This window comes from Lithobates pipiens, unplaced genomic scaffold, assembly GCF_037356315.1.
Source record: "Lithobates pipiens isolate NorthernLeopardFrog02 unplaced genomic scaffold, aLitPip1_a1.2 Scaffold_23, whole genome shotgun sequence".
Taxonomy (NCBI): Eukaryota; Metazoa; Chordata; class Amphibia; order Anura; family Ranidae; genus Lithobates; species Lithobates pipiens.
The window spans coordinates 193,222,129-193,248,986 of NW_027507785.1; the positions used below are offsets into that span (position 1 = coordinate 193,222,129).

Sequence of the window (26,858 nt, forward strand, 5' to 3'; positions counted from 1 at the left end):
ATTCCTCTCAGCCATTATTGTAAGTTGATTTTGCCTCATCTTTTACATGCAGCGAGGCATTTGATCCCTGTATTGGAAAATGGCCCATATTCCTGGGCAAGATGACTGGATCTGCCTGGTCAATAATATGGCGGCAGAGGAATGGATGGCGACATATAAGGGTCGACATGAAAAGTTTTTTAGTATTTGGGCTACCTGTATACATTATATCTCAACTGCTTTACGGGGGAACCCGGCCCACTACCTCCAGGCCCTCTATGCCTCCATAGTAATTGATTTAGTTAATCTTGTTGAAGACTAGAGGGGACTTACTCTGATCCATGGACCATTTCAGTTAACAATATTTCTGCTCTCAGTTAAAATACTGGTTGTTCTTAATTTATTTTGGTCTTAACCGCCCCACCCCCTTCTGCTTTCTCTTCCTTCCTCACCTCTACCCTCCCCCCTTCCTTGCCCTCACCCTTTCATACTTTACATTCTTAGTCTTGCACATGGGCTCCCAGCTCATGATTGGTAGAACAATTTATAGTATAATCCAGTGGCGGCTGTTTTTTGTTTATGGGGGGCAGCAAACAACCACCCACCCGTGGCACCTCAAACCCCCCCCCCCCCCCCCCCCGCCGTCTGCCGGTCCACCGGCACTTACCACAGCAGTGTCGGGGATCGGCGGGCACACAGCGACGGGAATCAGCGGGCACATTGGTCAGGGGATCAAGCTGCGTTGGCCATCTGGCAGCATCTCCTGTGTCCTCTTCTCCTGAGATCACAGCAGCTACCACCAAGCATTTCTCCCCTCCTCCTAGGCTTCCTCCAATAGGATAGCCTGACCTTTCAGCCAATCGGGAAATGGGTAACAGAGCCGCACTTCCTGATTGGCAGGGAGTCAATTCAGTGTTGGAAAAGTGATTATTCATTTTCTTTTCTAACACATCGGGGTGGGCTCAGAGCGCAATGCTCTGCGCTCCGAGTCCACCCTATTTTGAAGCCTAATAGAGCCTATGGCTCTAATCAAGTGCTTAAAAAAATACCCATGCTGCTGTAAATTCAGGCGCCCAGCATTTTGAATAGGGGTGGCCATGGATAGATTCATGCATAGCATAGCATGAATCTATCCATTAACCACATAGGGGGCGGCGTGTATAGAGGGGGCTGTAACCGTGACCCCTTAATGAACAGGCCACCCCAGTGTTTTTTGGATATAAAGTAGAATAAATGTATGATTCGCATGGTTGGATATACTAAAAAGTTCTTGCTGTCAATGTCAAGCTTGTGTGATTTATGACCTTTGCCCTTTTGGGTTCTTTTTCTACATTTTCTGTATGCTAAATGTTTGTGAAAATCAAAATAAAGACTACTTAAAAAATATATATATGTATACATATTTCCAGATATAGGTGATGTCTGAATCCAACTGCATTAAAGTCCACTAAAGATAAGCCATTAAGAGTAAGCCATCAATAGTAATTTGAAGTAATATGAAGCTAAGGCAGAGGTTAAGAGCATGAAAATACTTAGCGTTTCATTGCATTCAAAATAGGCACACAAGCGGCTTCCAGTGTGCTCAAATGTCAGAGTTGACTGGTTTGGCTGGTTAAAAACAGCTGTATCAGGCCCGGTTCACACCGCTGCGGGGGGAGATCCGGATGTGATTCGCACAGCAAATCACATCCGATCTCCGTAGCGATGCGAGTTCAGCCATACAGATAGTATGGCTGAATTCGCAGCGCTCCCGCAGCAAACTCGCACGGGACCCTTTTTTGGGTCCGCAACAGAATCGGATCGGGGGTTCACACCATGCGATCCGATTCCTGTGCGAGTCGGCAGATCGCACTGCGATATGCCGACGGATCTGGGGGTGTCATTAACATAACATTGACACTCCCAGCCGTCCGCATAGGGCAGTGTGAACTGCCGGCGGGAGGTGTGCGATGCGGGTAAACGCAGCGGATTCGCGGCGTTCCCGCATCGCTATAGTGTGAACCTGGCCTTAGAGACTGCACTTACCTGCCACACATGGCTCCATTAAATGTGGACCTAAAGGGGAAGAGGGAGATGCTGTCCCACCCACACCATCCTAGGGCAGGAAATAGCAGTGATGTCATCATGCTCGTGGGAATGCTAGGACATTTTTTTCCCAGTGCCTGTGATTATAGATCTGTTGTATGTCGTTTTTTTTAAATTAAAATGCCTGTTTTTAACCAATTGCCATCCCACCATATAGCAAAATGACGTCGGCAAAGTGGTTCTGTTATCCTGACTGGATGTCGTATGACACATTCAGGATAACAAGCAGCCATGTGTGTCAGTCTGATTGAGTATTGGGAGTACCTGAGTATTGTGAGTGTACGTGGGCAGTGAGTACTGGAGTGCTGAGAATGCACGTGAACTTCGAGTGCAGGTGGACTTTTTGTATATGTGGGCTGCGAGTACACATGGGCTGCAAGTGCATGTAGATTGTATGTGCACGTGGGCTGCGAGTGTACGTGGACTGTATGTACATGTGGGCTGCGAAAGCACATGGACTGCGAGTGCATGTGAGCTGTGAGTGCAGTACACGTGGGCTGTGAGTGCACATGGGATGCGAGTGGGTTGTAACTGCATGTGGGTTGTGCATACCTGTGTATTGTATTGTTGAGTACCTGTGTATTGTTGAGTATTAGTGTCAGGAAGCTAGTTGTTAGTTAATATGGATGGGGTATAATCCCCAATCCTCATTAAATTAGTAGGTACGATGCCTGGCAGGTGTGGAGATGTGACTCGATGTACATCTTGCGGCATGTATGCGTTCCTTGATCATCTCATCAAAGGCAAATACTGCTGTGCAAAATGTAAGCACATTGTTTCCCTGGAAGCCCAGGTTCTGAATCGAGGGAAGCAACTGGCAGCACTGAGAAGACCCTCTATACTAAAGGAGAGCCAGGAAGGGGCCAGCACGGAGGTGGGTGGAGGCAGAGGTGCAGGCACTAGAAAAGAGTGGTAGGGTGGCAGTTAGGAAGGTTAGAGGGGAAAGTGCCAGGGAGGCTGATCCTGGGCTGGAACATCCCAATAAGTACGCTACATTGAGTGACATTGGCAAAACCAGTCAGGGACCAGCACCACTGGAGCTGAGGGATGCCCCTAGCTGCCAGGGAAAGAACTCCTCCAGTGACAGTGGGGGGAAGCGAAGGGAAAGGAAAGACAGATTCTGCTGGTAGGGGACTCAATTCTTAGAAGAACAGAGAGGGCAATCTGTGACAAAGACCTGAAGTGCCGAATGGTATGCTGTCTACCGGGCACTCGGGTTCGGCATATCACGGATCTGGTAGACAGATTACTGGGAGGGGCTGGGAGAGACCCGGCTGTCATGGTGCATATTGGCACCAATGACAAAGTCAGATGGAGTGTCCTAAAGAACTATTTTAGGGACTTAGGAGCTAAATTGAGGAAAAGGACCTCCAAGGTAGTATTCCCAGAAGTACTACCAGTACCTCGAGCTACATAAGAAAGGCAGAAGGAGATTAGGGAAGTAAACAAGTGGCTGAGGAGCTAGTGTAGTAAGGAGGGGTTTGGGTTCCTGGAGAACTGGGCTGACTTCTCAGTCGGTCACCAGTTCTATAAAAGGGACGGACTGCACCTAAATGAGGAGTGCTGTGAGTGAAGATGGCCGAAAAGTTAGAGGGGCTTTTAAACTAGGCGACGGGGCGGGGGGCGGAGAGGGTCCAGAGGTAGCGATAGTCAGCACGGAACATATTCCAGAGGGTAGTATTGGGGGCATTAGTGGTAGGTTGACTAAAGCACATAAATGTCAGATTGTGCCCCCTTGTGTGAGGAAGTTTAAGGTTTAGGTGAATGTTATTTCTTGTATGCAAGACAGAGCTGGTCTTCACTTGTCTCCCGTCTGAATACCAAGACTAAAAAACTTCTCAGAACTTTCCTTTTTTACCTTTTTTTCTATACTAATACTTTGATGTGACTGATTTTGAATAATGTATATAAGAAATAAAATTGTAAGGGCGAATGATGAGGGCTCCATTTGGAATCTTGGAGGCAGTGGAAAAGGATATGTGCCTCTCTGCCAAAAAGCAAGTTGACCCTTTGAATGAGATTAGGCCAATCTTTGTGATTGAAACACACCAGTGGGCATAGAGCTACGTTTCCACTGGTGCAACTCCAAAGTCACATGATTTAGAGTGTGACTTTGGTGTAGCTTTGAATGCGACTTTGATCCAAATTTACACTATGGGTCGGAGTCATATCCAGAGTCACATCAGAGTGGTGCAGGGACCTTTTCATAGTCGTTGCAGCTTTGAGTCGCATAGATTGTGTCCAAAGTCACATGGCATAATTGCATTATTGGAAATGGAGCCTAGGTCACACTGAATTATCGTAATATGTATGAAATAGAGCTGCAACTGCCGATTGTATTCATGGTCGATTGGTTGGGCGATTGTTGTTTTCATTGATTGATTAATCGGTTGATAGCCTTGGGAAAAAAGTGTGGTATATGATTTGGTTAATGTGTGGGGTTTGAAGAAAGAGGAAGTTTGTTCTTCGATATCTCTATGCAGTGGTGAATATAAATGACCAACTATATGGTTAGGGAGCAGGGTGTCTGGTTCACTCTGGGAGTGGCAGACAGGAGAGATATGCTGTGTATGCTGTGTGTATTGTTGGTGGGTGAGTCTGGTGGATATCATCAGACTCAGAGATCAATTTTTTTTTAATTTAAAAAAAACAATGTCTTCCTTCAAGAACAATGTCATTTTGGGAGCGTTTGTTTGATTGTTTGGGTTGTTGGTGGTGGTCGGATCGACGCTTTCGACTACAGTGATGGGAAAATTTGGAGATGTGTGTGGTTTTCATTCAGAAATTACATTAATTTTATAAACAGAATGTTAAAAACAACTTAAAATTTCAAACATTCTTTCATTCAGTGAATGTACAAGGATTTGGGGTTAAACATAATGGGGTTGAGAAGGCTAGGGTTGGCCCTTAGTGGTGCAGGGAGGAGCAGATAGTCACTACTGTAAGGGGTTCATTTTTACTGTAGAACTGTGAAAGTTATATTTACGTTTGCATTTTTTTTTTTTTTTACTATAGAGGGCTCATTTTGTTTTGTTTTTTAACCCCATTGTGTTACTGGCCAAATAATCGATTGTGAAAATAGTAATCGATTAATTCCATGGTCGATTGGTTGTCGATTAGTTGTTTCAGCCCTAGTATGAATCGGTCTCTTTGTAAACTACTAACTGTGGATGATGAGCTTTGTAATTAGAACTGTAACCACTGGCTATATTGTAACTGCTACAAATCATATTGAAATTAGGTGTGCCTCAGTTGACTGCCTCCTGTACTACAAGCACTCATCAGGGTTCTGATTATCCAAGTGTGTGCTGATCATTCTTGAGATAAAATAGTCCAGGGGGGGGGGGGGGGGGGATTGTGAGAAATCTCCAGGCTAATTTTTTGAAGGACTATAGCCAGGACTGATTGTTATGGCAAATAGTAAAAAAAAAAACAGCAACGTTGACAGGGGTGGGACCTGTCAACCCAATCACAGTCCAGAGGGTCGCTACCTCTGGAGGCAGGTCAGGGTCCAAGATATGGGCCCTAGGCGTGATTGGGATTGGTGGACGGGGAAGAGGTATTATGAGAGAGGTACTTTTAAGCCAAAAGCTTGGGAACGAATAAAAGAAATACTTGAAGTGCATGGATGGTAGAATAAAAAAAAAACACCAAATTATGCTGAGCAGTAGGGACAAGCAGGGACAGCCACTAGACCAACATTCCCAGAGTAGTGACAGTGATGAACAGGGAGACAACGAGGAATTATCAGGATGGGGGCCTTATACAATCGCCTGGTCCTGGTTGGCAAGATACTCAGAAGCTGATAGGAATTGTCATCTATCAGCAGATGACAAAAAGGGGAAGCCACAACTTGCTGCCAAGTTTAACACCCCATTTAAAACCCCGAATGAATCATGCGTATATTCTCTTTTGCTATCTTAGTCTGCTCTAATAATTCTTGAGATATCAAAGTAATAAGCCCTTCTTTAAGCAATTTTTTTTAGAATACTTCTGAAAAGTCCACGGGGGAGATTGAACTAAAGGGTTTGGGAAACTCTCCAGGCTGACTTGAAGGATTATTCTCACGAACAGGAAAATATTGTTCTGACAAGTAGTGAAAAGCAGCAACGTTGACAGGGGCGGGACCTTTCAACCCAATTCTTGGCCAGAGAGTAGCTACCTCTGGAGTAAAGGCAACCCGTAAAGGTTGGGGAATCGGTTCAAGGTCCATTGTAAATATGGGCCTTGGGTGGTATCTTCAAGATTGGGATCGCTGGGCTGGAAAGAGGTATTCTAATGCCGCGTACACACGTAGCGGACTATCCGGCGGACTTAGTCTGGCGGACTGTCCGGCGGAATTTCCGAACGGACTACTTGCCCACACACGGCACTTTTTCAGCGGACTAATAAGGCATACTAAGTCCGCCGGACTATCCGCCGTACTTTTGAAATGAACGGCCTCGTCCACACACGCGGAGTAAAGTCGGCTCATTTTGAGCACGTCTCCAGGTAGGCGGGAAGGAGACGTCGCTGGCCCCGCCACCTGGTATGGACTTAAAGGGGAACCCCAACGCCGAAAAAATAAAATTGGCGTGGGCCCCCCCCCCCCCAGGTCCACATCAGACCCTTGTCCGAGCAAGCTACCTGGCTGGCCAGGAAAGGCGGGGACGAGCGAGCGGGGGTGCCTTGGGGAAGGAGGGCCGCGCTGCCCCCCCACCCCAAAGCACCTTGTCCCCATGTTGATGAGGACAAGGGCCTCTTCCCAACAACCCTGGCCGTTGGTTGTCGGGGTCTGCGGGCTTATCGGAATCCGGGTGCACAGCTCCGGGGGTCTTCTCGCCAGACTCCTCCGCTATCTTCTTCTAGCTCTTTTGCTAGCAGAGGAGCCCGGCTTTCTTCCTCACCGCCGCCCTCTTCTTCCGACTTCTGGGGGGCCTTGTCCCCCTCTTCGGTTCTTCTTGCCGGGCCACTGCGCCTTCTTCTAGCTCTTTTACAGGCGGTGGCCCGGTCTTCTGTCGCCGCCTTCTGTTCTTCTCTTCAGATGTTGCCTCGTCGCTCTCTCTGCTCACAATGACGGGGACAAGGCGCGTGGCGCTTATATAGGGACATCACCGGATGATGTCCCCACTTATTATGTCACAGTCCCGGCATCCTCTGGTACTGTGACAGCATAATGGGCGGCGACATCATCCGGTGATGTCCCTATATAAGTCGCCGCACGTCGCGTCGGTGCCATTGTGAGCGGAGGATGCAACGAGGCAACATCTGAAGAGAAGAACAGAAGACGGCGACAGAAGACCGCCTGTAAAAGAGCTAGAAGAAGGCGTGGTGGCCCGGCAAGAAGAACCGAAGAGGGGGACAAGACCCCCGAAGTCGGAAGAAGAGGGCGGCGGCGAGGAAGAAAGCCGGGCTCCTCCGCTAGCAAAAGAGCTAGAAGAAGATAGCAGAGGAGTCTGGCAAGAAGACCCCCGAAGACGGAAGACCCCCGGAGCTATGCAATAAACTATTTTAACCCTTGTGTGTTGTGTTTTTTTTTTACTTTTTTTTTTACAGGTGAATGGGTAGGGGTACATTGTACCCCATACTCATTCACATAGGGTGGGGGGCCGGCATTCGGGGGCCCCCTTATTAAAGGGGGCTCCTGGATTCTGATAAGCCCCCTGCCCGCATACCCCGAACAACCACGGCCAGGGTTGTCGGGAAGAGGCCCTTGTCCTCATCAACATGGGGACAAGGTGCTTTGGGGTGGGGGGCCGGTATTCGGGGGCCCCCTTATTAAAGGGGGCTCCTGGATTCTGATAAGCCCCCTGCCCGCATACCCCGACAACCATGACCAGGGTTGTCAGGAAGAGGCCCTTGTCCTCATCAACATGGGGACAAGGTGCTTTGGGGTGGGGGGGCAGCGCGGCCCTCCCTCCCCAAGGCACCCCCCCCATGTTGAGGGCACGCGGCCTGCTACGGCTCAGGAGGGGGGGCGCTCGCTCGCCCCCCCTTTCCTGGCCGGCCAGGTAGCGTGCTCGGACAAGGGTCTGATGTGGACCTGGGGGGTACCCCACGCCGTTTTTTTCGGTGTTGGGGTTCCCCTTTAAGTCCATACCAGGTGATGGGGCCAGAGAAGCCTCCTTCGCTGGCCCCGTCTACCTGGAGACGCGCTCAAAATGAGCGGACTTTTATCCACGCAGGAAAAGTCCGCTTATTTCAAAAGTACGGCGGACTGACATACCAACGGCCGGATTGTCCGCTGAAATGCAAGTTCGGCGGGAAGATTGGAGTGCAAAAATACTTTCTAAGTCCGCCGTACTTTCGGCTAAAAAAAGTCCGCGGGAGGCTACACACGGGGGGATTGTCCGGCGGACTTGAGTTTGCCAGACTTTTCCACTCGATTGTTTGATCATGTGTACGCGACATAAGAAGGGTTAAACTTAAAGTATGGGAAGATCTGTACCGTGCTCGTCACACAAAGATGACACGGCCATATACCTTCAGTTGCCCAGTCCTTGTCAGCGGAGTGTTCAGTGGTTGACAAAAAGGGAGAGCCACAACACAAATCTGATAGTTTTCAGATAGAGGGCATAACACAGCAACGGATGTGGGTATGTCTGAATTCAGGGGGACAGCCTCTAAACCTAAGGTATATACCAACAATGTACCATCACTGGTGTTTCTGCAAGAATAAATCCCTGGACGGTAAGAGTTTTTATTTTTTTATTGCACCCATATCTTGTAAATAGCCAGCTACTAATCCAGTTCTAGCCATTCTCAGTTGTCTAAAACAAAGCCGTTTGTTCCAAAATCCTGAGAATGCTTCCATACAGGCTGAAAAGGGGCTAATGAAATGGGATGAATTTCTGAAAGAATTTCAACCTTACCAAACAGATGTTGTGGGTTTAAGAAGTACAGGTTATTATAGAAAACATGCTGATATTTGTGCTGTCTAGAGGTCATCTTTAACCACTACAATACAGGGCACTTTCGCCCCCTTCCTTCCCAGCCCAATTTTCAGCTTTCAGCTCTCGCATTTTCAATCACAATTGAGCGGACATGCTACGCTGTACCCAAATTAAATTTTTATCATTTTGTTTGCACAAATAGAGCTTTATTTTGGTGGTATTTATTCTTGACTCTGTTTTTAATTTTTTACGATATAAGCAAAAAAAGAACAGAAATTTGGAAAAAAAACAATATTTTCTTCTATTTTAAAAGGAATCCAATAAAATCAAATTTTTTCATAAATTTAAGCCAAAATGTATTGTGCTACATGTTTTTGGTAAAGAAAATCTCAGTGTTCAATGTTCAGTGATCATGGCGCCTCAGTGCTGTAAGGGATATTTCTTTGCCCTTTGGCCAGTTGTTTGATAGCAGCAGTTCCTCGGGCAGAATACACATTATGCAATTTTTGTTTTCCAAATTCCTTTAGATTTACCTGCAGATGTGAAGTACGAGGGCCTGCTGGATTGCATACAAGTTGAAAGTGTATAGGTCTGGTCTCGTATTGTAGAGTTTTGGTTGAGTCTGGAGAAAAAGTTTTGCAAGAATTTCGTATGGGGTGTTCCCAGGGACCTCACTTCCGATAAGTGTGGGCATACCGTATTCTCCTCAGTTAATACCCATAGGTGTCCTTCCTGTCCTAGACTCCTTGTGTACCTTAAATAGTTGTCTGTGTCCTGCATGCCAGGAAGACCAGTGCCCCATTGTGGCATTATGCCCCTGTCATTGATGTGAGTCCTGTCTGAATAGTGTAGACAGTTTATTTTGTATGGGTGAAGGATAACATGGTTTGATTACCGAATTGATAAAGGAGGGAGAAGGTGTGCAGCCTCTATAAAGAATTGAGTGTACCTGTTGGCAGGTGGTTTTCAATCCGGGTATTCAGACTATTTCCCATACTTAGGATAAAGAGAGGCTTGATGGAGACTGCCATTGGAGCTGGAGGTGAGGCATTGTGTACCTTGAAACACTATGGAGCTGGAGATAATCGAGGAGTAGGGGGAGGTCTTGTGCTACATATCAGGGAAGCAGATAGGAAAACCAACTTGCTCTGTCCAGCATCACTTTACAAAGACAGGCAGGTGGGGGATAGTATCCAGGTTGCATATGAGTCGTAATAGATTGGTGGATGACTCAGTTCCAGGATCGTCAAAATCTAACTTGCACTGTTCTCATCCCTAATGGCAGGGATGGAACATTGTGCAGATATCACAGTCAATCTGGGTACTATCCTATCAGACCCTACTGTGTTACACACTGGAGTCCCTCTTGTTCTGATGGTTTGAGTCTGGACAGCCTCAGATGACTGGTACTGATGAATGCTGGAGAAAGGAAGGTGTTGTGATATGGGAAAAGGCAACAATGCTGGCACAGGAGGGGGTTGTGTCTAATGGATGCTGGGGTAGTGTCCCAACTGGTCCTAAACAAAGTTAAAAATACTTGAGACATGAGACAAGGGTACTGATGCCCTATATTCTGCATACGGGTTGAACTGTACTCAGCGTGGTACACTACCTCAGGGAGTCTACTGCCCATCTTCCCTTGTCCTTGGAATAGATATAGCAGGGACACTATTATCCCAGAGAAAAGGCTTGATATCAAACCTGATACCCCCATACATTTACAGAAACTTCCTCTGGGATTTGGAGCTAAATTAAAATCTTGGCTGGTAGATTTAGAATAACAGGATGAAATATTAAATGTGCTAAGAGATGCTGAGAAACAAGCCACCATACGACTAACCCATGACCAAAATAGATTGATCCAAGTATCCCACGATTTAGACGCAGACACTAAGGTTTCCTGTTGGGACAGTTTATTTGGGTACAGTCCTAAAGCTATAGCTTTCCTAAACATTGTGCTCCACCCTGTTGTTGTCCTAATCTGTGCAGCCTTATTGCTTTTCCCGATGCAAGTAATAATGTGCATTACTATCAGGAGAATGAAAGTCAATGCTATGAGAATGTTTACCTCAACGAGGTATCTTTTCTCAAGGAACAGAAAGGCCACTAACTCAAACAAATCTCTGAGGAAGTACAAAGAATTTGCGCATTTAAGAAAGGACCCATAGAACTATATTTTTCTTGTTTTTTTGTTGTTCTAGGGATAAACCTCTTCAATTTGTAGTAATAAACTGCAGTCAGGTTTACCTAAATTCTAAAAGTTTTCATAATTTTATATTATTTTTCTCCCTCTCGTTAATATCTGTGTACCTGACCTGCAAAAATACTGCTAATTACTAGTATGGGAAAGGAGTTTTTTTCTTTTTTTTTAAAAAGGAACTACATTTGTTTTTTTTACAGCAGAGGAGGGTAATATAGCGCTCGCTGGGGATCCCAAAAATATTGTAGTATGATCACAGAATGTTAGTATAAAAAATTGATCGTATTTATATAGCCAAAGTATATCGATTTTTGTGTGGGTTTTGGGTATATCCACACACCAGTATCCACGATGAGAAGTTCAGGGTCTATGTAGATCGTCAAAGTGGTCCGTGAGGGGGATCAGCAGTACAGGCTGTACCCTAAAGGGCTGCCAGTCTTAAAGCAAGAAGTAGCTCTAAGAAACAATGGAATAGAGAAAGAGACGACGCCCTCTAAGTGCAGCAGTGAAGTTACTCAAATTTATTAAGAATGGTTAAAAAACACTCACATTAAATTAGTGGTGTAAAGGCACATCAGAGATGTAATGTTTCATCCGTATGTCCATGGGGACGACTCGCAGGGCTGTAAGGCAGGGTTTCCGGCATCTGACTTTTTGACCGATGGTTGGTGTTTTGGTCTATTCCATGTATTTCCTCGGAATGGTCAGAGTAATCGGGGTAGTGCTGGTAGCTGTGGTGCCCTTGGTCCGATGTTCAAGGAGTCGGTGTCCTCAGGAGACGGGCCGGACAAAGCGGCGCTTCGGAGCATGCATGCTCCTTCATCAGGCTTTAGGTAATGTGTATGTAATGGAGGCAAATTTCAAGACTAAGTGGGAGGGACAAAAAAGGTGGGTGGTAACAAAGCTACATTATGTCAGGTAAATGGGACCATACAGGGAATTGGTGTGATAACTGTGTGAATTACAAAACTGCAGAGCGCGCAGGGAGGTGTGTCAGACACGCCGAGATGCGGCGTGTGTGTATAGCTGTAGCGCGCCGAGTGAAGGGGGGTTGCCATGGAGACGCGTTATGCGCAGTGGCCGTCGGTCTCACTCGCTCTCCCGCTACTGCGCATGCTCTGTTTCTATGACAACCCTCTCCCCTTTCTCCCACGTCATCTAATGACGCACACACCGCACGGGGAATCCCCGCCGGCCACTGCGCATAACGCGTCTCCATGGCAACCCCCTTCACTCGGCACGCTACAGCTATACACACGCCGCATCTCGGCGTGTCTGACACACCTCCCTGCGCGCTCTGCAGTTTTGTAATCCACACAGTTATCACACCAATTCCCTGTATGGTCCCATTTACCTGACATAATGTAGCTTTGTTACCACCCACCTTTTTTGCCCCTCCCACTTAGTCTTGAAATTTGCCTCCATTACACACACATTACCTAAAGCCTGATGAAGGAGCATGCATGCTCCGAAGCGCCGCTTTGTCCGGCCCCTCTCCTGAGGACACCGACTCCTTGAACATCGGACCAAGGGCACCACAGCTACCAGCACTACCCCGATTACTCTGACCATTCCGAGGAAATACATGGAATAGACCAAAACACCAAACATCGGTCAAAAAGTCAGATGCCGGAAAAACCCTGCCTTACAGCCCTGCGAGTCGTCCCCATGGACATACGGATGAAACATTACATCTCTGATGTGCCTTTACACCACTAATTTAATGTGAGTGTTTTTTAACCATTCTTAATAAATTTGAGTAACTTCACTGCTGCACTTACAGGGCGCCGTCTCTTTCTCTATTACATTTGTTTTTTTCAACTGATGTATTCGTTGTTGTTTTTTTTAATACAGATTGAATGCTCTTTAACAGTCTTGGTTGGAACAGCATTAAATCTGTAGTTTTTTTTTGTTTCTTTTTTTTTTCATTATTACTTACTATTTTTCTTGTTCATTTTCATTACTCACCTCTCTTCCGTTGCTTTTCCTTTTTTAATATTATTGCTCTCTAAGTTTTTCTTTTGGATTCTATCATCTATCTTATCAAGATAATGTAACTAAGACATATAATTTTTGTTTAAAAAAGACTTTTCCTGCCCGCTAGTACCATATTTTAACCAAAGTATCCCTGGACATCCAGTTTTTTTTTCTATCTTAATGTAATTCGACCTCTCAAATTTAATTCTACCTCCCCTAGTCTACCTACTGCTTTAACCTGAGCCCCATGAGCAGGTGTGGTGAACCCAGGGACCTGGCAATAGTAGGCAGTGTTGACTATCCTTACCATCAAGGTCTATGGATGATACTGGGGGATCCCACTTTACTCGTCCACATTACTCTCCTTATAAGCATTAAGTCTTAATGGCCAACCTGCTGCTCCTGTCTGACATTCCTCCAATACCTGTACACTGACATTCTCCTTCTCTTTTTGTATTTATGCACAACTGCCTGGAGGCCTGCCCAACCACCACTGGAAGAAGCAACGACAACCAAGTCATCTCTTGAGACAAATGTGCAACAAATAAGACTCTCCTGAACTTTCCTTCACCATGCTGAAAAGTGCTGTATCGCAGTCCGATCCAATCGGTGCAACCATCACATGGTCTTACCAAGTTACAGGACTAGATATGCCAGGGTACAGCCATCGATGTTCTGCACTTTCAAGGCAGAGGGGTGATGAAACAATGCAGTACAGACACTCATGGTTTCTCAAGCCTACCTTGAGGAGTTCCGGCGTATTCAAGAGAGGAAGCGGAGGCTGTGGTGGTGGTGGTGGGGAAGGGTCTTGGCTGTTGTGGGTGGGTACAAAATCATTGGAGGAGGACATAACTTCAAGAATGAACTTCAGGGGGGACTGTGGTGGAAATTTTGAAACCTATATTTATATCAAGGAACTCCAAGGGAACCATTGCAAGGACTCTAATTAAATTGCCATGCCCCATTGGATGTATATATGTGTGGTATGTGTATGTAGGTAGATGTTTTTACAGGAAGATGATATATATAGTTCGTAATATCATGATAAAATATGGTCCCAGCTCACCTATTAGAAATACTGTTTCTCCTGTCTCGTGGGAACTATTGAATGTCCCCAGGTGTTAATTGAATCCCTTGTTTTTTACAAATAGTCTTTGTAGACGTCAAGGCTCCACCTCACCAGGGGGCCATTGACGTGCAAATGTCAGACCTGTTTGGGCTGGGGATCAAAGGGGATTGTTCATTAATTCATAGACTTAATGGCACCGGAAGTTTAAAACCTGAGCATGAACATTTAGGAAGCTTCAGAGGTAGCCAATCAGAATTAGATGCAACTCTGAACCAATGAATGTGTTGCATCTGTTGATTGGTGGAGAATGTATATAAAATAGGGGGAGAGCTAACTGTTCTCTCTGTTTTGACTCCAGACCATCGAGACGACAGGATGTCTGTGTCAAGTATTCCCTTATCTCTCCTTACTTTTTCCCTAACCTTTTCTATCCTAGGATTTGTCTTAAAATATTGATAGCCTGTGTATGCCTATTGTAACCATGTCTGAGTTTGGCCTAAATTATCTTTGCAGCCTAAGCAACACTGTACCTGTAACAGCACTAGAGATATTTGGTTATTTCTAATTATTCTAACATTTCTTTTCTATATAAATAAATGTAATTGTTTATCTTTTCACACTGTTATCATTCATTTTTAATTTCATGGATTGATTCATATAGATAAAAGGTTTTAAACACTTATGTTATACATGATTAAGCATATAAGTGAGGTAGGTAGATAAAGTCATGTCACAAGTCCTATTTGCAATCTCGGAACACCCAATAAGGGGACAGTATGTGACTGGTCTAAAGCAGGCAGTCAGTGAACCTCAGAACAGTAATGCTTCTGTCAGCCTTCCTCAACAACTGAGACAAGACATACAATAAAGGCTGGAAATGTACATATTTTAATTACAGAAAGTGACAAACTTTTTGAGACCAAGGACAGGGAGAAAGGTTTCCAATAAGCAAGTGACTCTGGGCTTCAGAAAAATGGCAGCATCCATCAAGAAGAAGCAGGAGTGATGCTGGAGGCAATTTACAGCACACGCCAATTTTGGTAGCATAAACATTAATGTGGAATGTATGTTCTTTTGTTAAAGAACATTAATTGTTATCAAACGGTTATGGTTAAAGATCTTTAATAGTTATAATTCAAATTATGTATTAAATGCAACTGTTTTAGAAAACTGTTAAGACAGTGGGTTTAGTTCCGCTTTAAATCAAGGATAGTGGAATACCTCTATAAAAAAATCAACCAAAATGAGAGTCTCTGCCATACTAGCTAAATCAGAAGTTCATTGGGGAACAAATTTAAACAAACTAAAAGGCATACACTGAAAATCTTACCAACTATGAAATTCTTCTCGGCTCCACTCAAACTTGTGATCTGGGTGCCTGAACTTTTGAGTTTTGGGAAGCAAGATATTAAAATCCGCATTAGGAGTGGTGATCACTGCTGCTTTAGGGGCCATAAACCCAAACAGGACATCCTCTAGTTTATCTAAGTCATCAACTTCCAAATGTTCAATCCTTAAAATTAAAAAAAACAATGCAAGTTTTCCAAAGCTTACATTTAAAAAATATTATTAGCATATTCTTAGTGTTTCATCATTAATCTGTTGAATACGCAGTCTACAGTGTAAATTCTATCTCCACAAAGGTGTAGTGAGATTTCTAAAACCATGAACATGCGGTTTCATAGTTAGGCCCCATACACACAGGGCATTTGCCCAACAATCCTAAATGCTTTTCCTCCTGGCAGCAGCCTTTTGGCAGAAAAAAACAATGGATGCAAGTAAACATGCCTACACGTATCTGGATACGTTTAGGAGCATCAAGTGCTTAGCTGTTAATTAATGGGCAGAATAATCAATTAATCTGGCTATTGAAATGAATCATGCTAATGCGCTTGAGGGGCCTGTTGTTAATGCACGTTTAAATGCGGTTATACACGTCAAGTGTTTTTCTTGCCTAAACGCTGCTGCTCTGGGACAATCTGGCAGTAGAGGTTTTTTCTCTGCCTCTAAACGGCTACGTGTGCATGGACAAATTGGAAGGAGAATCAGAAATGTAATTTGCCTCCACCAACTCTCATGTAAAAAAAAAAAAAAAAAAAAAAAAAAAAAAAAAAAACAACTTACAGCTCAACGCATGATATCAGGTCAAACCCAAGAAGAGCCGGGTCCTTTTCACACACAGAGCCCTTGTATAGTATTACATTTAATGGCCTTTCCATGGGTTCCAGGTAATGGGTAGGAAGGGGAGTAAGAGTATGCCTAAAAATAACACAGAAATATTTATTCATTAAGAGCTGTTAAGTTCTAAGATTCTGTGCTCAGTTTTGTAATATACTGTGATAGAGCTGCACGATTCTGGGAAAAATGAGAATCACAATTTTTTTTTGCTTAGAATAAAGATCACGATTCTCTCACGATTCTCACGACGTAACATCATATTCACATTATACAAAAAAATTGCGCTAATTTTGCCATTTATTTTTTGTTTAACTAGTTGCTGACCGCCGGCAGTCAAATGATGGCCAGGCGGCGCACCTATTGTGGCGGGAGGCCGTCATATGACGGCCTCCCGTTTAAACAGGGAATGCGCGCGATCGTGCGCGCGCATCCCTGTTTCTTCGGTGGCGGCGTGTCACGGAGACACCGCTCGCCACTGAAGGGGGTGAACAGCCATTGGTTATGGCTGTTTATTACGTGATCGGCCGTGATGAAGTCACGGCCGATCACAGATGGTCCCACCCCCACTGTACACGGCGCATGATCGCGAGCGCACTGTGCCCCCGGAACACTGCTCATCACTGCTCATCACCGACGCTGGTAAACAGCCATTGGCCGGCTGTTTACCCATGTGATCGGCTGTGATCCTTTCACAGCCGATCACTAAAAATAACGAGATGTTACCGGGTTCTCCTCCTCACACACCGATCGTGTGTGAGGAGGAGATTGCGGTAACATCTCGTTACCGCCTACAGTGTACACCAATCACACTGATTGCCCCCCCCAATAAAGAGGACCTGTCACCACCCCTCATAGTACCTGTCAATCACAGTCCATCAGAGTACCTGTCACAGTCCATCAGAGTATTTGAGTACCTGTCAAAGCCCATCAGAGTACCCGAGTACCTGTCCCAGTCCATCCGAGTACCTGTCCCAGTTCATCTGAGTACCCGTCCCAGCCCATCAGAGTACCCGAGTACCTGTCACGGCCCATCAGAGTACCCGAGTACCTGTCACAGTCCATCAGAGTAATCGAGTACCTGTCACAGCTCATCAAAGTACCCGAGTACCTGTCACGGTTCATCCGAGTACCCGGGTACCTGTCACAGCCCATCAGAGTACCCGAGTACCTGTCACAGCCCATCAGAGTACCCGAGTACCTGTCCCAGTCCATCTGAGTACCCGAGTACCTGTCCCAGTCCATCTGAGTACCTGTCACGGTCCATCATGGTACCCGAGTATCTGTCACGGTCAGAGTACCCGAGTATCTGTCACGGTCCATCAGAGTACCCGAGTACCTGTCACAGCCCATCAAAGTACCCGAGTACCTGTCACGGTTCATCCGAGTACCCGAGTAGCGGTCACAGCCCATCAAAGTACCCGAGTACCTGTCACAGCCCATCAGAGTACCCGAGTACCTGTCCCAGTCCATCTGAGTACCCGTCACAGTTCATCTTAGTACCCGAGTACCTATCTCAGTCCATATGACTACCTGTCACCGCCCTTCAGAGTACCCAAATACCAGTCACCAAGCCATCAGAGTACCTGTCACCAGGCCATCAGAGTACCCGAGTACCTGTCACCAGGCCATCAGAGTACCCGAGTACCTGTCACCAGGCCATCAGAGTACCCGAGTACCTGTCATCAGGTCATCAGAGTACCTATCTCCAGCCCATCAGAGTACCTGTGTACCTATTTGCAGCCCATGTCTCATAGAATATACATTGGGGTGTTTGCTTTCCAAAATGGGGTCACTTTGTGGGTAATTTCACTGTCCTGGTGGTCCAGGACCTTCAAAAGTGTGATAGGTAGGAATGAAATGAGATGTGTCATTTATGCTCCTAGAATGCCTGAACATACTACTTCAATGTTTGGCCTCTCTTTGTGGCTAGGCTATGTAAAAGTGCTACACATGTGGTATCGCCATACTCGGGAGGAGTAGCAGAATTTGTTTTGGGATGTAATTGTTGCTATATACATGCCATGTGTTAGATATATCTTATAAATTGACAACTTTGTGTAAAAAAAAAAAAAAAAAAATGCGTTTTAATTTTTTTCCACATATTCCAAAAACTTCTGGGAAAAAATTAACCGTTCAAAAGACTCATTATGCCTCACAGATTATACGTTGGGGTGTTTTCTTTCCAAAATGGGGTCATTGCATGGGAAATTCCATTGTCCTGGTACTCCATGGCCTTCAAAAGTGTAATATGTGGTTGAGAAATGAGATGCGTCATTTTTGCTCGTAGAACGTCTGAAGGTACTACATCAATGTTGGTGCTCTGTATATGGCCAGGCTGTGTAAAAGTCTCACACATGATATCGCCATACTCGGGAAGAGTAGCAGAATGTATTTTTGGGTGTAATTTGTTGTACGCATATGCTGTGTGTGAGAAATAACCTGATAAATATGACAATTTTGTAAAAAAATAATAATAATAATAAAAAAAAAAAAAAGACAGAAACAAAGAAAAAGGCATTTTTTTCACAAAATTTACATTTTATTTTATTTATAGCACAAAAAATAAAAAACCCACTAGTGATTAAATACCACTAAAAGAAAGCTCTATTTGTGTGGAAAAAAGGACGCAAGTTTCATATGGGTACAGTGTTGCATGACTGAGTATTTGTCATTCAAACTGTGAGAGCGCTGAAAGCTGAAATTTGGTCTGGTCAGGAAGGGGGTGTAAGTGCACTGTATTGAGGTGGTTAACCACTTCAGCCCCGAAGGATTTGGCTGGCCAAAGACCAGAGCACTTTTTGTGATTCGGCACTGCGTCGCTTTAACTGACAATTGCACGGTCGTGCGATGTGGCTTCCAAACAAAATTTATGTCCTTTTTTCCCCACAAATAGAGCTTTCTTTTGGCGGTATTTGATCACCGATGGGGTTTTTATTTTTTGCGCTATAAACCAAAAAAAAGAGAGCAACAATTTTGAAAAAAAAAAAGCACATTGTTTACTTTTTGCAATAATAAATATCCCCAAAAAATATATACACATTTTTTTTTCCCTGAGTTTAGGCCGATATGTATTCTTATACATATTCTTGGTTAAAAAAAAAAAAATCACAGTAAGTGTTTGATTGGTTTGCGCAAAAGTTATAGTGTCTACAAAATAGGTGATAGTTTATGGCATTTTTATACATTTTATTTTTACTAGTAATGGCGGCGATCAGTGATTTTTATCCTGACTGCGACATTATGGCGGACACATCGGACACTTTTGGAGCTATTTGTGTGACCATTCACATTTATACAGCGATCAGTGTGATTAAAAATGCATTGATTACTATGTAAATGTGACTGGCAGTGAAGGGGTTAACACTAGTTATGTAGGGGGGCTGGGCTGTGTGTGACATACCACTGATCAGCACTCCCGATTACAGGGAGCGCTGCTTAGTGACAGGGTCACTAGGAAGAATTGTGAGATGCTTGTTTACATTAGAATCCCCCGTTCTTCCTCTCTGTGAGGTGATCGTGGGTATGCCTGCGGAGATCTAGTCCGCGGGACCCGCTGTCAAACTCACGGAGCTCACGGCGGGCACGCACGCCCGCTAGCCAAGCCTCGCGAGATCACGTACAATAATGTGATTTCGCACAGAGGAGCAAGCCTGTCGCAGTAAAACTGTGGCGGCTGGTCCATAATCGGTTAATTCATGCCACCTGTCCCTAGTGCCACGTGTCCCCAGTGCCACCTGTCAGTGTCACATGTCATCAGTGCCACGTATTGGTGCCATCTGTCATCAGTGCCAGGTGTCATCATTCCCTTGTATTAGTGCCATCTGTCATGAGTGCCACGTATCAGTGCCACCTGTCATCAGTGCCACGTATTGGTGCCATCTGTCATCATTCCCTTGTATTAGTGCCATCTGTCATGAGTGCCACGTATTAGTGCCATCTGTCCTCAGTGTCACGTGTCATTGTCCTGGTGCTCCAGGGCCTTCAAAAGTGTAATAGGTAGTCAACAAGTTAGATGTGCAATTTATGCTTCTAGAACACGTGACGGTGCTCCCTGCCTGTTGGGTCTCTCTAAGTGGCCAGGCTGTGAAAAAGTCCCACACATGTGGTATCGTAATACTCAGGAGGAGTAGCAGAATTTATTATGGGGCGTCATTTGTGGAATACACGTGCCATGTGAGGGAAATAACCTATTACAATGACAATTTTGTGGGGGGAAAAAAAAATAAAAAATCTTAATTTTGCTAAGAATTGTGGGAAAAAATGACAACACCAAAAACCTCACTATGCTTCTTACTAAATACCTTGGAATGTCTACTTTACAAAAAAGGGTAATTTGGGGATATTTGTACTTGTATTGTATTGTACCTGACTTGTTCGGGTCGCAAGAAATGAGATAGGCCACCAGTACATCAGATGTGATCAATTTTTTAGGATTCGCACCACAGCTTGTAGACTCTCTAACTTTCACAAAGACTAAATAAGATCCACTAATTTGGGTTATTTTTACCAAAGATATGTAGCAGCATAAATTGGGGCCAAAATGTATGAAGAAAAAATTTATAATTTGCAAAATTTTATCACAGAAACAAAAGAAAAATGCTTTTTTTTTTTTCAAAATTTCCGTCTTTTTTCATTTATAGCGCAAAAAATAAAAACGCAGAGGTGATCAAATACCACCAAAAGAAAGCTCTATTTGTGGGAAAAAAGGACAAATAATTAATTTGGGTACAATGTTACATGACTGAGTAATTGTCATTCAAAGTGTGAGCACCGAAAGCTGAAAATTGGTCTGGGCAGGAGGGGTGTTTAAGTGCCCAGTAGGCAAGTGGTTAAAGAGGAACTGTAGTCTGCTCACATAATTCATAATAAAAACATCTTTGCCATTCTGAAGCTTCCCTCCAACCAGTTTGCATAATATTTTATATATACTGTCATTCTGTACTTGCCAAATATGCAGCAGTAATCTCCCTCCACTGAGTCTGGCTGCAATAATTTTAACTGTGGGCAATTGAAGCTGCTGCCTGTTCACTTCCAGGATTTACACAGTCACACAGAGGCACACCTCCAGCTTTGCAGCTCTCATTTTTGACAGCGAACTCTGCACAGAACTGGGAAAATGCTTTATTAAGTTCACGAGGGGGAAAGAATTGCGATCTCGATTCTTAACAATTAATCGTGCAGCTCTATACTGTGAGAACCAGACTCTGCTACCAAATTAAGCCTATACATTATCTTCCTGAATAATAATGTAAAACATTGTAATGTAAAACAATATATTTAGCTGAAGTCTTTCAATGTTGATGAAAAAAAGTTACATTTTTCTTCTTAATGTCTCTTCATCAATGTCCACACCAATTAGAAACTCGATGCAGTTCCAAAATTTCAGTCTGTGTAGAAGAGAACATTCACTACACCCTAAGTCAGCAACCTGCAGAACAGAAATGAATGCCATTACAACTACAGCTTGTATATTTAAAGTGAATCTTCACCCTCAAATACATTATTCCCCCTCTCCACCCCTCCTTCAGTGTATGAATAGCATTTTTTTTCTTTGTTTACTTTTTTTATTTTTTTAACTAAATTGTCTGCTTTGACCGTTTTGTATGTCATTTGCCAAGGTGAATGATGTGCACTGTCCTCCCTTTGCCTCATGGGATATGCACATCACGTATCCCAGGAGAAATTGGAATACCCGGCAGACTCACAATGTCACACCAAAATATGTTATCGCGGGACCGAGCACTGTCAGATAAGACAAGGGTCTCAGCTGGACAACTCTGGGTCCGCTGGGTGGATGAGTGTGTAGAACTCATCACCAGGTAAGTAGGTTTTTTTGTTTTTTTTTAATATGGGGGGGGGGGGTTGGAAATATGCTTTATTTATTTATTAGCTGGGCTTACTTCCCAATACTTTACTGTGTTTGTTAGACTTCACGTATACAGGACATTTGACAACCTCTTCTGAATGCTGGAACTTGACAGCAAGCAACCGCTGATTAAAAACGTCCCTTTCTTATAATATACAAAGCCATAGTAGTTACTATGAGTTATAGGCCACCTTCAGGGGATGGAAACTGGCACACCCTAAGACAGGATATCCACTCCTTATATAACCCCTCCCACTACTGGGAGTACCTCAGTTTTTTCACCAGTGTCTTAGGTGTTGGTCACGAGTAAAGATGTGCTGTGCTGAGCTCCACTGGAAGATTCCTTTTCTGGGGCAAGCTATGCAATTGGATCCATTCAAAGTCTCTTTTCTAGGCCTAATTAAATGGTACCTGGGCCTCATGTCCGAAGAAATTAGGTTTTGCCTGTAACACTTCTCTTTTTAGAGAGCTGGACCCCGGGATCCAGAGCTTTGTTTTTTTTTCAGCCATAATGTTTTACTGGTGGGATGCTTTACAGGTCCAGTAGTGGGGGTTCCCCAAGGATCCCCGGTTCCTGAAGGTTTGGTAACGGAGCCCACCGTGAGGGCTGAAGATTGGGTTGGTTTTACCACAGAGAACCCTACAGCGGGAAAGGTAAGTGGAGACCTTTAACCACTTGCCAACCATCCAACGCAGTTGTACTGCGACAGAATGACATGGCTGGGCGAAACTACGTTATTTAATGTCGCTTCTCCCTGTTTGCCCACTGAGCCAATGCTAGTGCCTGGTGGCCGTTTTTTTCAAAATTGTCACACTTTTTTGTTTAGAACGCAAAAAATTTTTTTGCACTCACCGTAAAATCCTTTTCTCTGAAGTTCATTGACGGACACGGCTCCATTAATCTTGACCTTAGGGTTATTACGCCACCTTCAGGAGAGGACTAGGCAGAATATGTATTACATGTGAAAAACAACAGAACTGTACAGTTCCCTCTGGTAATAACCCCTCAGCCTTCTTCCTGCAGCTCAGTACGTCAACAAGCAGTATAACGTAAACCAATGGGGGGGGGGGGGGTGCTGTGTCCATCAATGAACTTCAGAGAAAAGGATTTTACAGTGAATACACCAAGCAGCGTCATAACGAGGGGTGGGAACAGCAACAAAACTTCACCCACAACCAGAGGTGCTCCCTAATGGGGAAGTCACCATCTGAACCAACCACAACAAAAATTGCGGTCAACATATGCAGCAGAGTGCATTGACAATCAAAGGTAACATTCTCTTAACAAGAAGAAAGAGTGTGAAATTGCCACATTACACGGCCGCCAGCAAAACTTTGCAGCCAAAACAGGCATCAGAATATGCGCTTACATCAACTTTGTAAAAGTGTGAACGGACGACCAAGTCTCCGCCTTACACACCTGAGTGACTGATGCTTGATGTCGGAAGGCTCAAGAGGTCCCAAATGCCCTGGTGGACTGGGCTGTCACAGGAAAGGGGGGCACCTGCCATTTCAAGGCGTAAGCATGGACCACGATCTGTCTGATCCACCTAGAAATGGTGGACGACGAGACCGCCAGTGCTTTTTTCAGACCAGCTACCGAAACGAACAGAGAGTCTGACTTCCGGGGGTGTGACCGGATGCTGTGTGAGGAGGATGAGCGTGTGTGAGTGAGCTGCGTCTCGCTCCCCTCCCCATGTCTCTACACTGAGCGGCGTCTCTTCCCGCTGGCCCCCCCGCCTATGCCTCCACGCTGAGCGGCGTCTCCTCCTGTGGCTAGGAGGGCGGTTTCGAGTGGCGGGACCTACGATCGCCATGGACCTCACGCCGAACGGACATTCTTCCTCTTTTCCGTATGCTGGTTGTTCCGTCTTGCGGTGGGACTTATAACCCGATGGCAGCAGGTGCACCATTAAAGAAGGGACAGTCTCCTCTCCCCCTCTCCTATCCCCCTCTGTGAAGTAACTGTATGTTGGACCAAGACCGGAGCAACGCTAAGGCTGAGAGGTATTTGGTATATGCTAAGCTTGCTGCACAGCCACTGTTTAGAAAAATAAGACTGGTGAAATAAGCAGAAATAAAGTGTTGAGAAACAGCTGAGGGGAGTGAAGATAAGTATCCATTGCATCCCCAGGGAGATAATTAAGCGGATGGCTTAAGTAACAATTTAAAGAAGCAGAGTTTTTTTTTTTTTTTTTTAGTCTCCTGGAGGAGTTGCTGGCTCACCTTATTTGTATGTATTTTGTCGGGACATATTAAACCCAAGTGTAGCTGTTATTGTCAGAACCCTTCTGATCTGATGGGTCATTGCCCCTTCTTAAAGGTTTTTGACTGAAGCTGGGATAGCACAAAAGTTTGTGACCTAAAGCCTGCTAGCCTTTTTAAAGATCGGTGGATCGGTGGAATCTAACGGAGGCCGGTGCTGAACGTCTGGTGAGAGTGGTGGCGTGCGCGTGTGCCGGCGGAGCACGGCGGAGCGGTGGGGTCCCTCGAGTCCTCCATTGACAGCGTGCGGAGGGCGGAGGAGAGGATTCTCAGCTCCTGGTGAGATCTTGTATAATCCGTTCGAGATGAGCCGCAGTACTGAGACGGGATAGAATGTCACAGCTACAACCAGGTACAACGCACACATAAGAAATTAAAGGCACAGTTACAGTACTAAGTGGGAACTGTGGAGAGACATTGATTAGAATTTTTTAAATCAGATCCCTTACTACTGCTTTTTGAGCCTAATTGAACTGAATTAAAGGAGAAGTAGAGAGGGGGTTGCTGTGGTCGTTGCATTATCTCTGGGAAAAGTGCAATAATAAGAAATATATGTAAATGGAAATTGAATGGCGGCTATCTTTCGTAATTGCTGGAAAAAGGGGATGAAGAGGAGTAAAAGGAAGGAACCGGCTCATTTTTAATACAGTGGAGCAGCTGCGGAGTAGCTGAAATTTGTGAAAATTCACGGTTTTTCTTTTTGCCCTGGCCCAGGAAAAATTACCCCCCCCCCCCTTTTTCTCTTTTTTTTCTTAAAGAGAGTAGGTAAAGTGCAAGATAAAGGGGGAAGGGGAGTCCCCGCGGGACACTTGCGGATTTGAATTATGTCTGCAAGGAGGAGATGGGAGGAGCATGCTAAGCAGGAAAATGTTGGGGCACAATCGCTGAGATCGGCCAAGGACAAAGATAAGGAAAAAGACCCCCAGTACAGTGCAACAACAGCTGGGATATCAGCAGCAGCCAAGTTGGAAAAATATGCTCATACTCCCGATAACACGCCAACTAAGGGGGGACAGGGGAGTCAAGTGAAACCTCCTATGGATAGAAAGAGTCAAGGGCAGTCGACACAAGTGGGTACAAAACATACAAATAACAAAAGCACGGGTGTAACTGGAAGATCTGAGATAAACCCCATACAGGAGCCCTCAATAGTTGGTGAAGAAGAACCGACGCTGAAGGAGGTCTTGGGGGCTGTTAACATTTGTAAACAGTCATTGTTAGAGTTATGTGATCAAACAAGAAGTATTAAAGAAGAACTGGCCTTTATGCGGCAGGAACTTCAGATAACGGTTGACAGAATAACAGCAGCAGAAGGTAGAATTTCTCAGATTGAAGATGAGGTGTACCCACTAAACCAAGAGGTTAAAGATCTTAAAATACAGATGGGTAAATATGACGGGAAATTGGATGAAATGGAAAACAGACTCCGAAGGGACAATATAAGATTGGTGGGCCTCCCGGAGAAGTATGAAGGCTCTGATATAATGGAGTTTTTGGAAAGATGGTTAATTGAAGTGTTTGGTAGAGAGACCTTTTCCCAACAATTTGCCATAGAAAGGGCACATAGAGTTCCGCTTAGAATCCTGCATCGGGGGGGTCAGCCCAGATCCGTGCTACTGAAATTTCTGAATTTTCGAGATAAAGTTGCTCTGCTTCGCAGGGCCAGGGAGATGGGGAGTATTATTTATAGAGGCGCAAAAGTTTCGTTTTATTCTGACTTTTCCCCAGATCTGCAGAAGCGCAGAGAGTCTGACTTCCGGAAGGGAGCCGTGGTAGACAGATATACCCTTAGAGCCCTGACCATATCCAGGGAATGTAAAGCAACTTTTCGGTCGTGTTGGCTTAGGGCACATAGGGATGGTAACACGATGTCCTCATTTAGATGAAATGCCGAAACCACCTTTGGAAGAAAGGAGGGCTGCGGACGTAGCACTGCCTTATCCTTGTGAAGGACCAAGTAGGGAGATTTGCATGACAAGGTAGCCAACTCAAAAATCCCTCCTGGCAGATGTAATAACCACGAGAAGGACTACTTTCTGAGAAAGAGTTAACAAGGGAATCTCCCTAATATTTTCAAACGGCAATTTTTGAAGCGCCGGTCGCACCAGATTCAGATCCCGTGGAGGTAGCGGTGGTCAAGGGACTACGTGTCAAACCCCTTGCACAAATGCACTCACCAATGACTGAGTAGCCAAGGGACGTTGGAAAAAGACAGCCAAGGCTGATATCTGCCCCTTGTTGGTGCTTAAGGCAAGTTTCTGATCCACTCTTCACTGCAAAAACAGCAGGATCCTGGAAACTGAGTATGTGCGCGGACGCCTCCCCATCTGCTCACACATGAAGATGTAAGCTTTCCACGTACAATGG

General features: G+C 44.9%; 1 protein-coding gene across 1 annotated transcript in view; it reads right to left on the reverse strand.

The window, feature by feature from the left end:
- The window catches only part of HENMT1 (HEN methyltransferase 1), a 168,647-nt gene that overhangs the window by 44,514 nt on the left and 97,275 nt on the right, over positions 1–26,858 (reverse strand). Inside the window, exons 4-6 of the mRNA XM_077452707.1 lie at positions 21,676–21,788; positions 16,307–16,441; positions 15,513–15,695 (exon numbers count right to left, since the gene is read on the reverse strand). Coding sequence (XP_077308833.1) covers positions 15,513–15,695; positions 16,307–16,441; positions 21,676–21,788 — 431 coding nt within the window. The remainder of the gene's footprint in view (positions 1–15,512; positions 15,696–16,306; positions 16,442–21,675; positions 21,789–26,858) is intronic.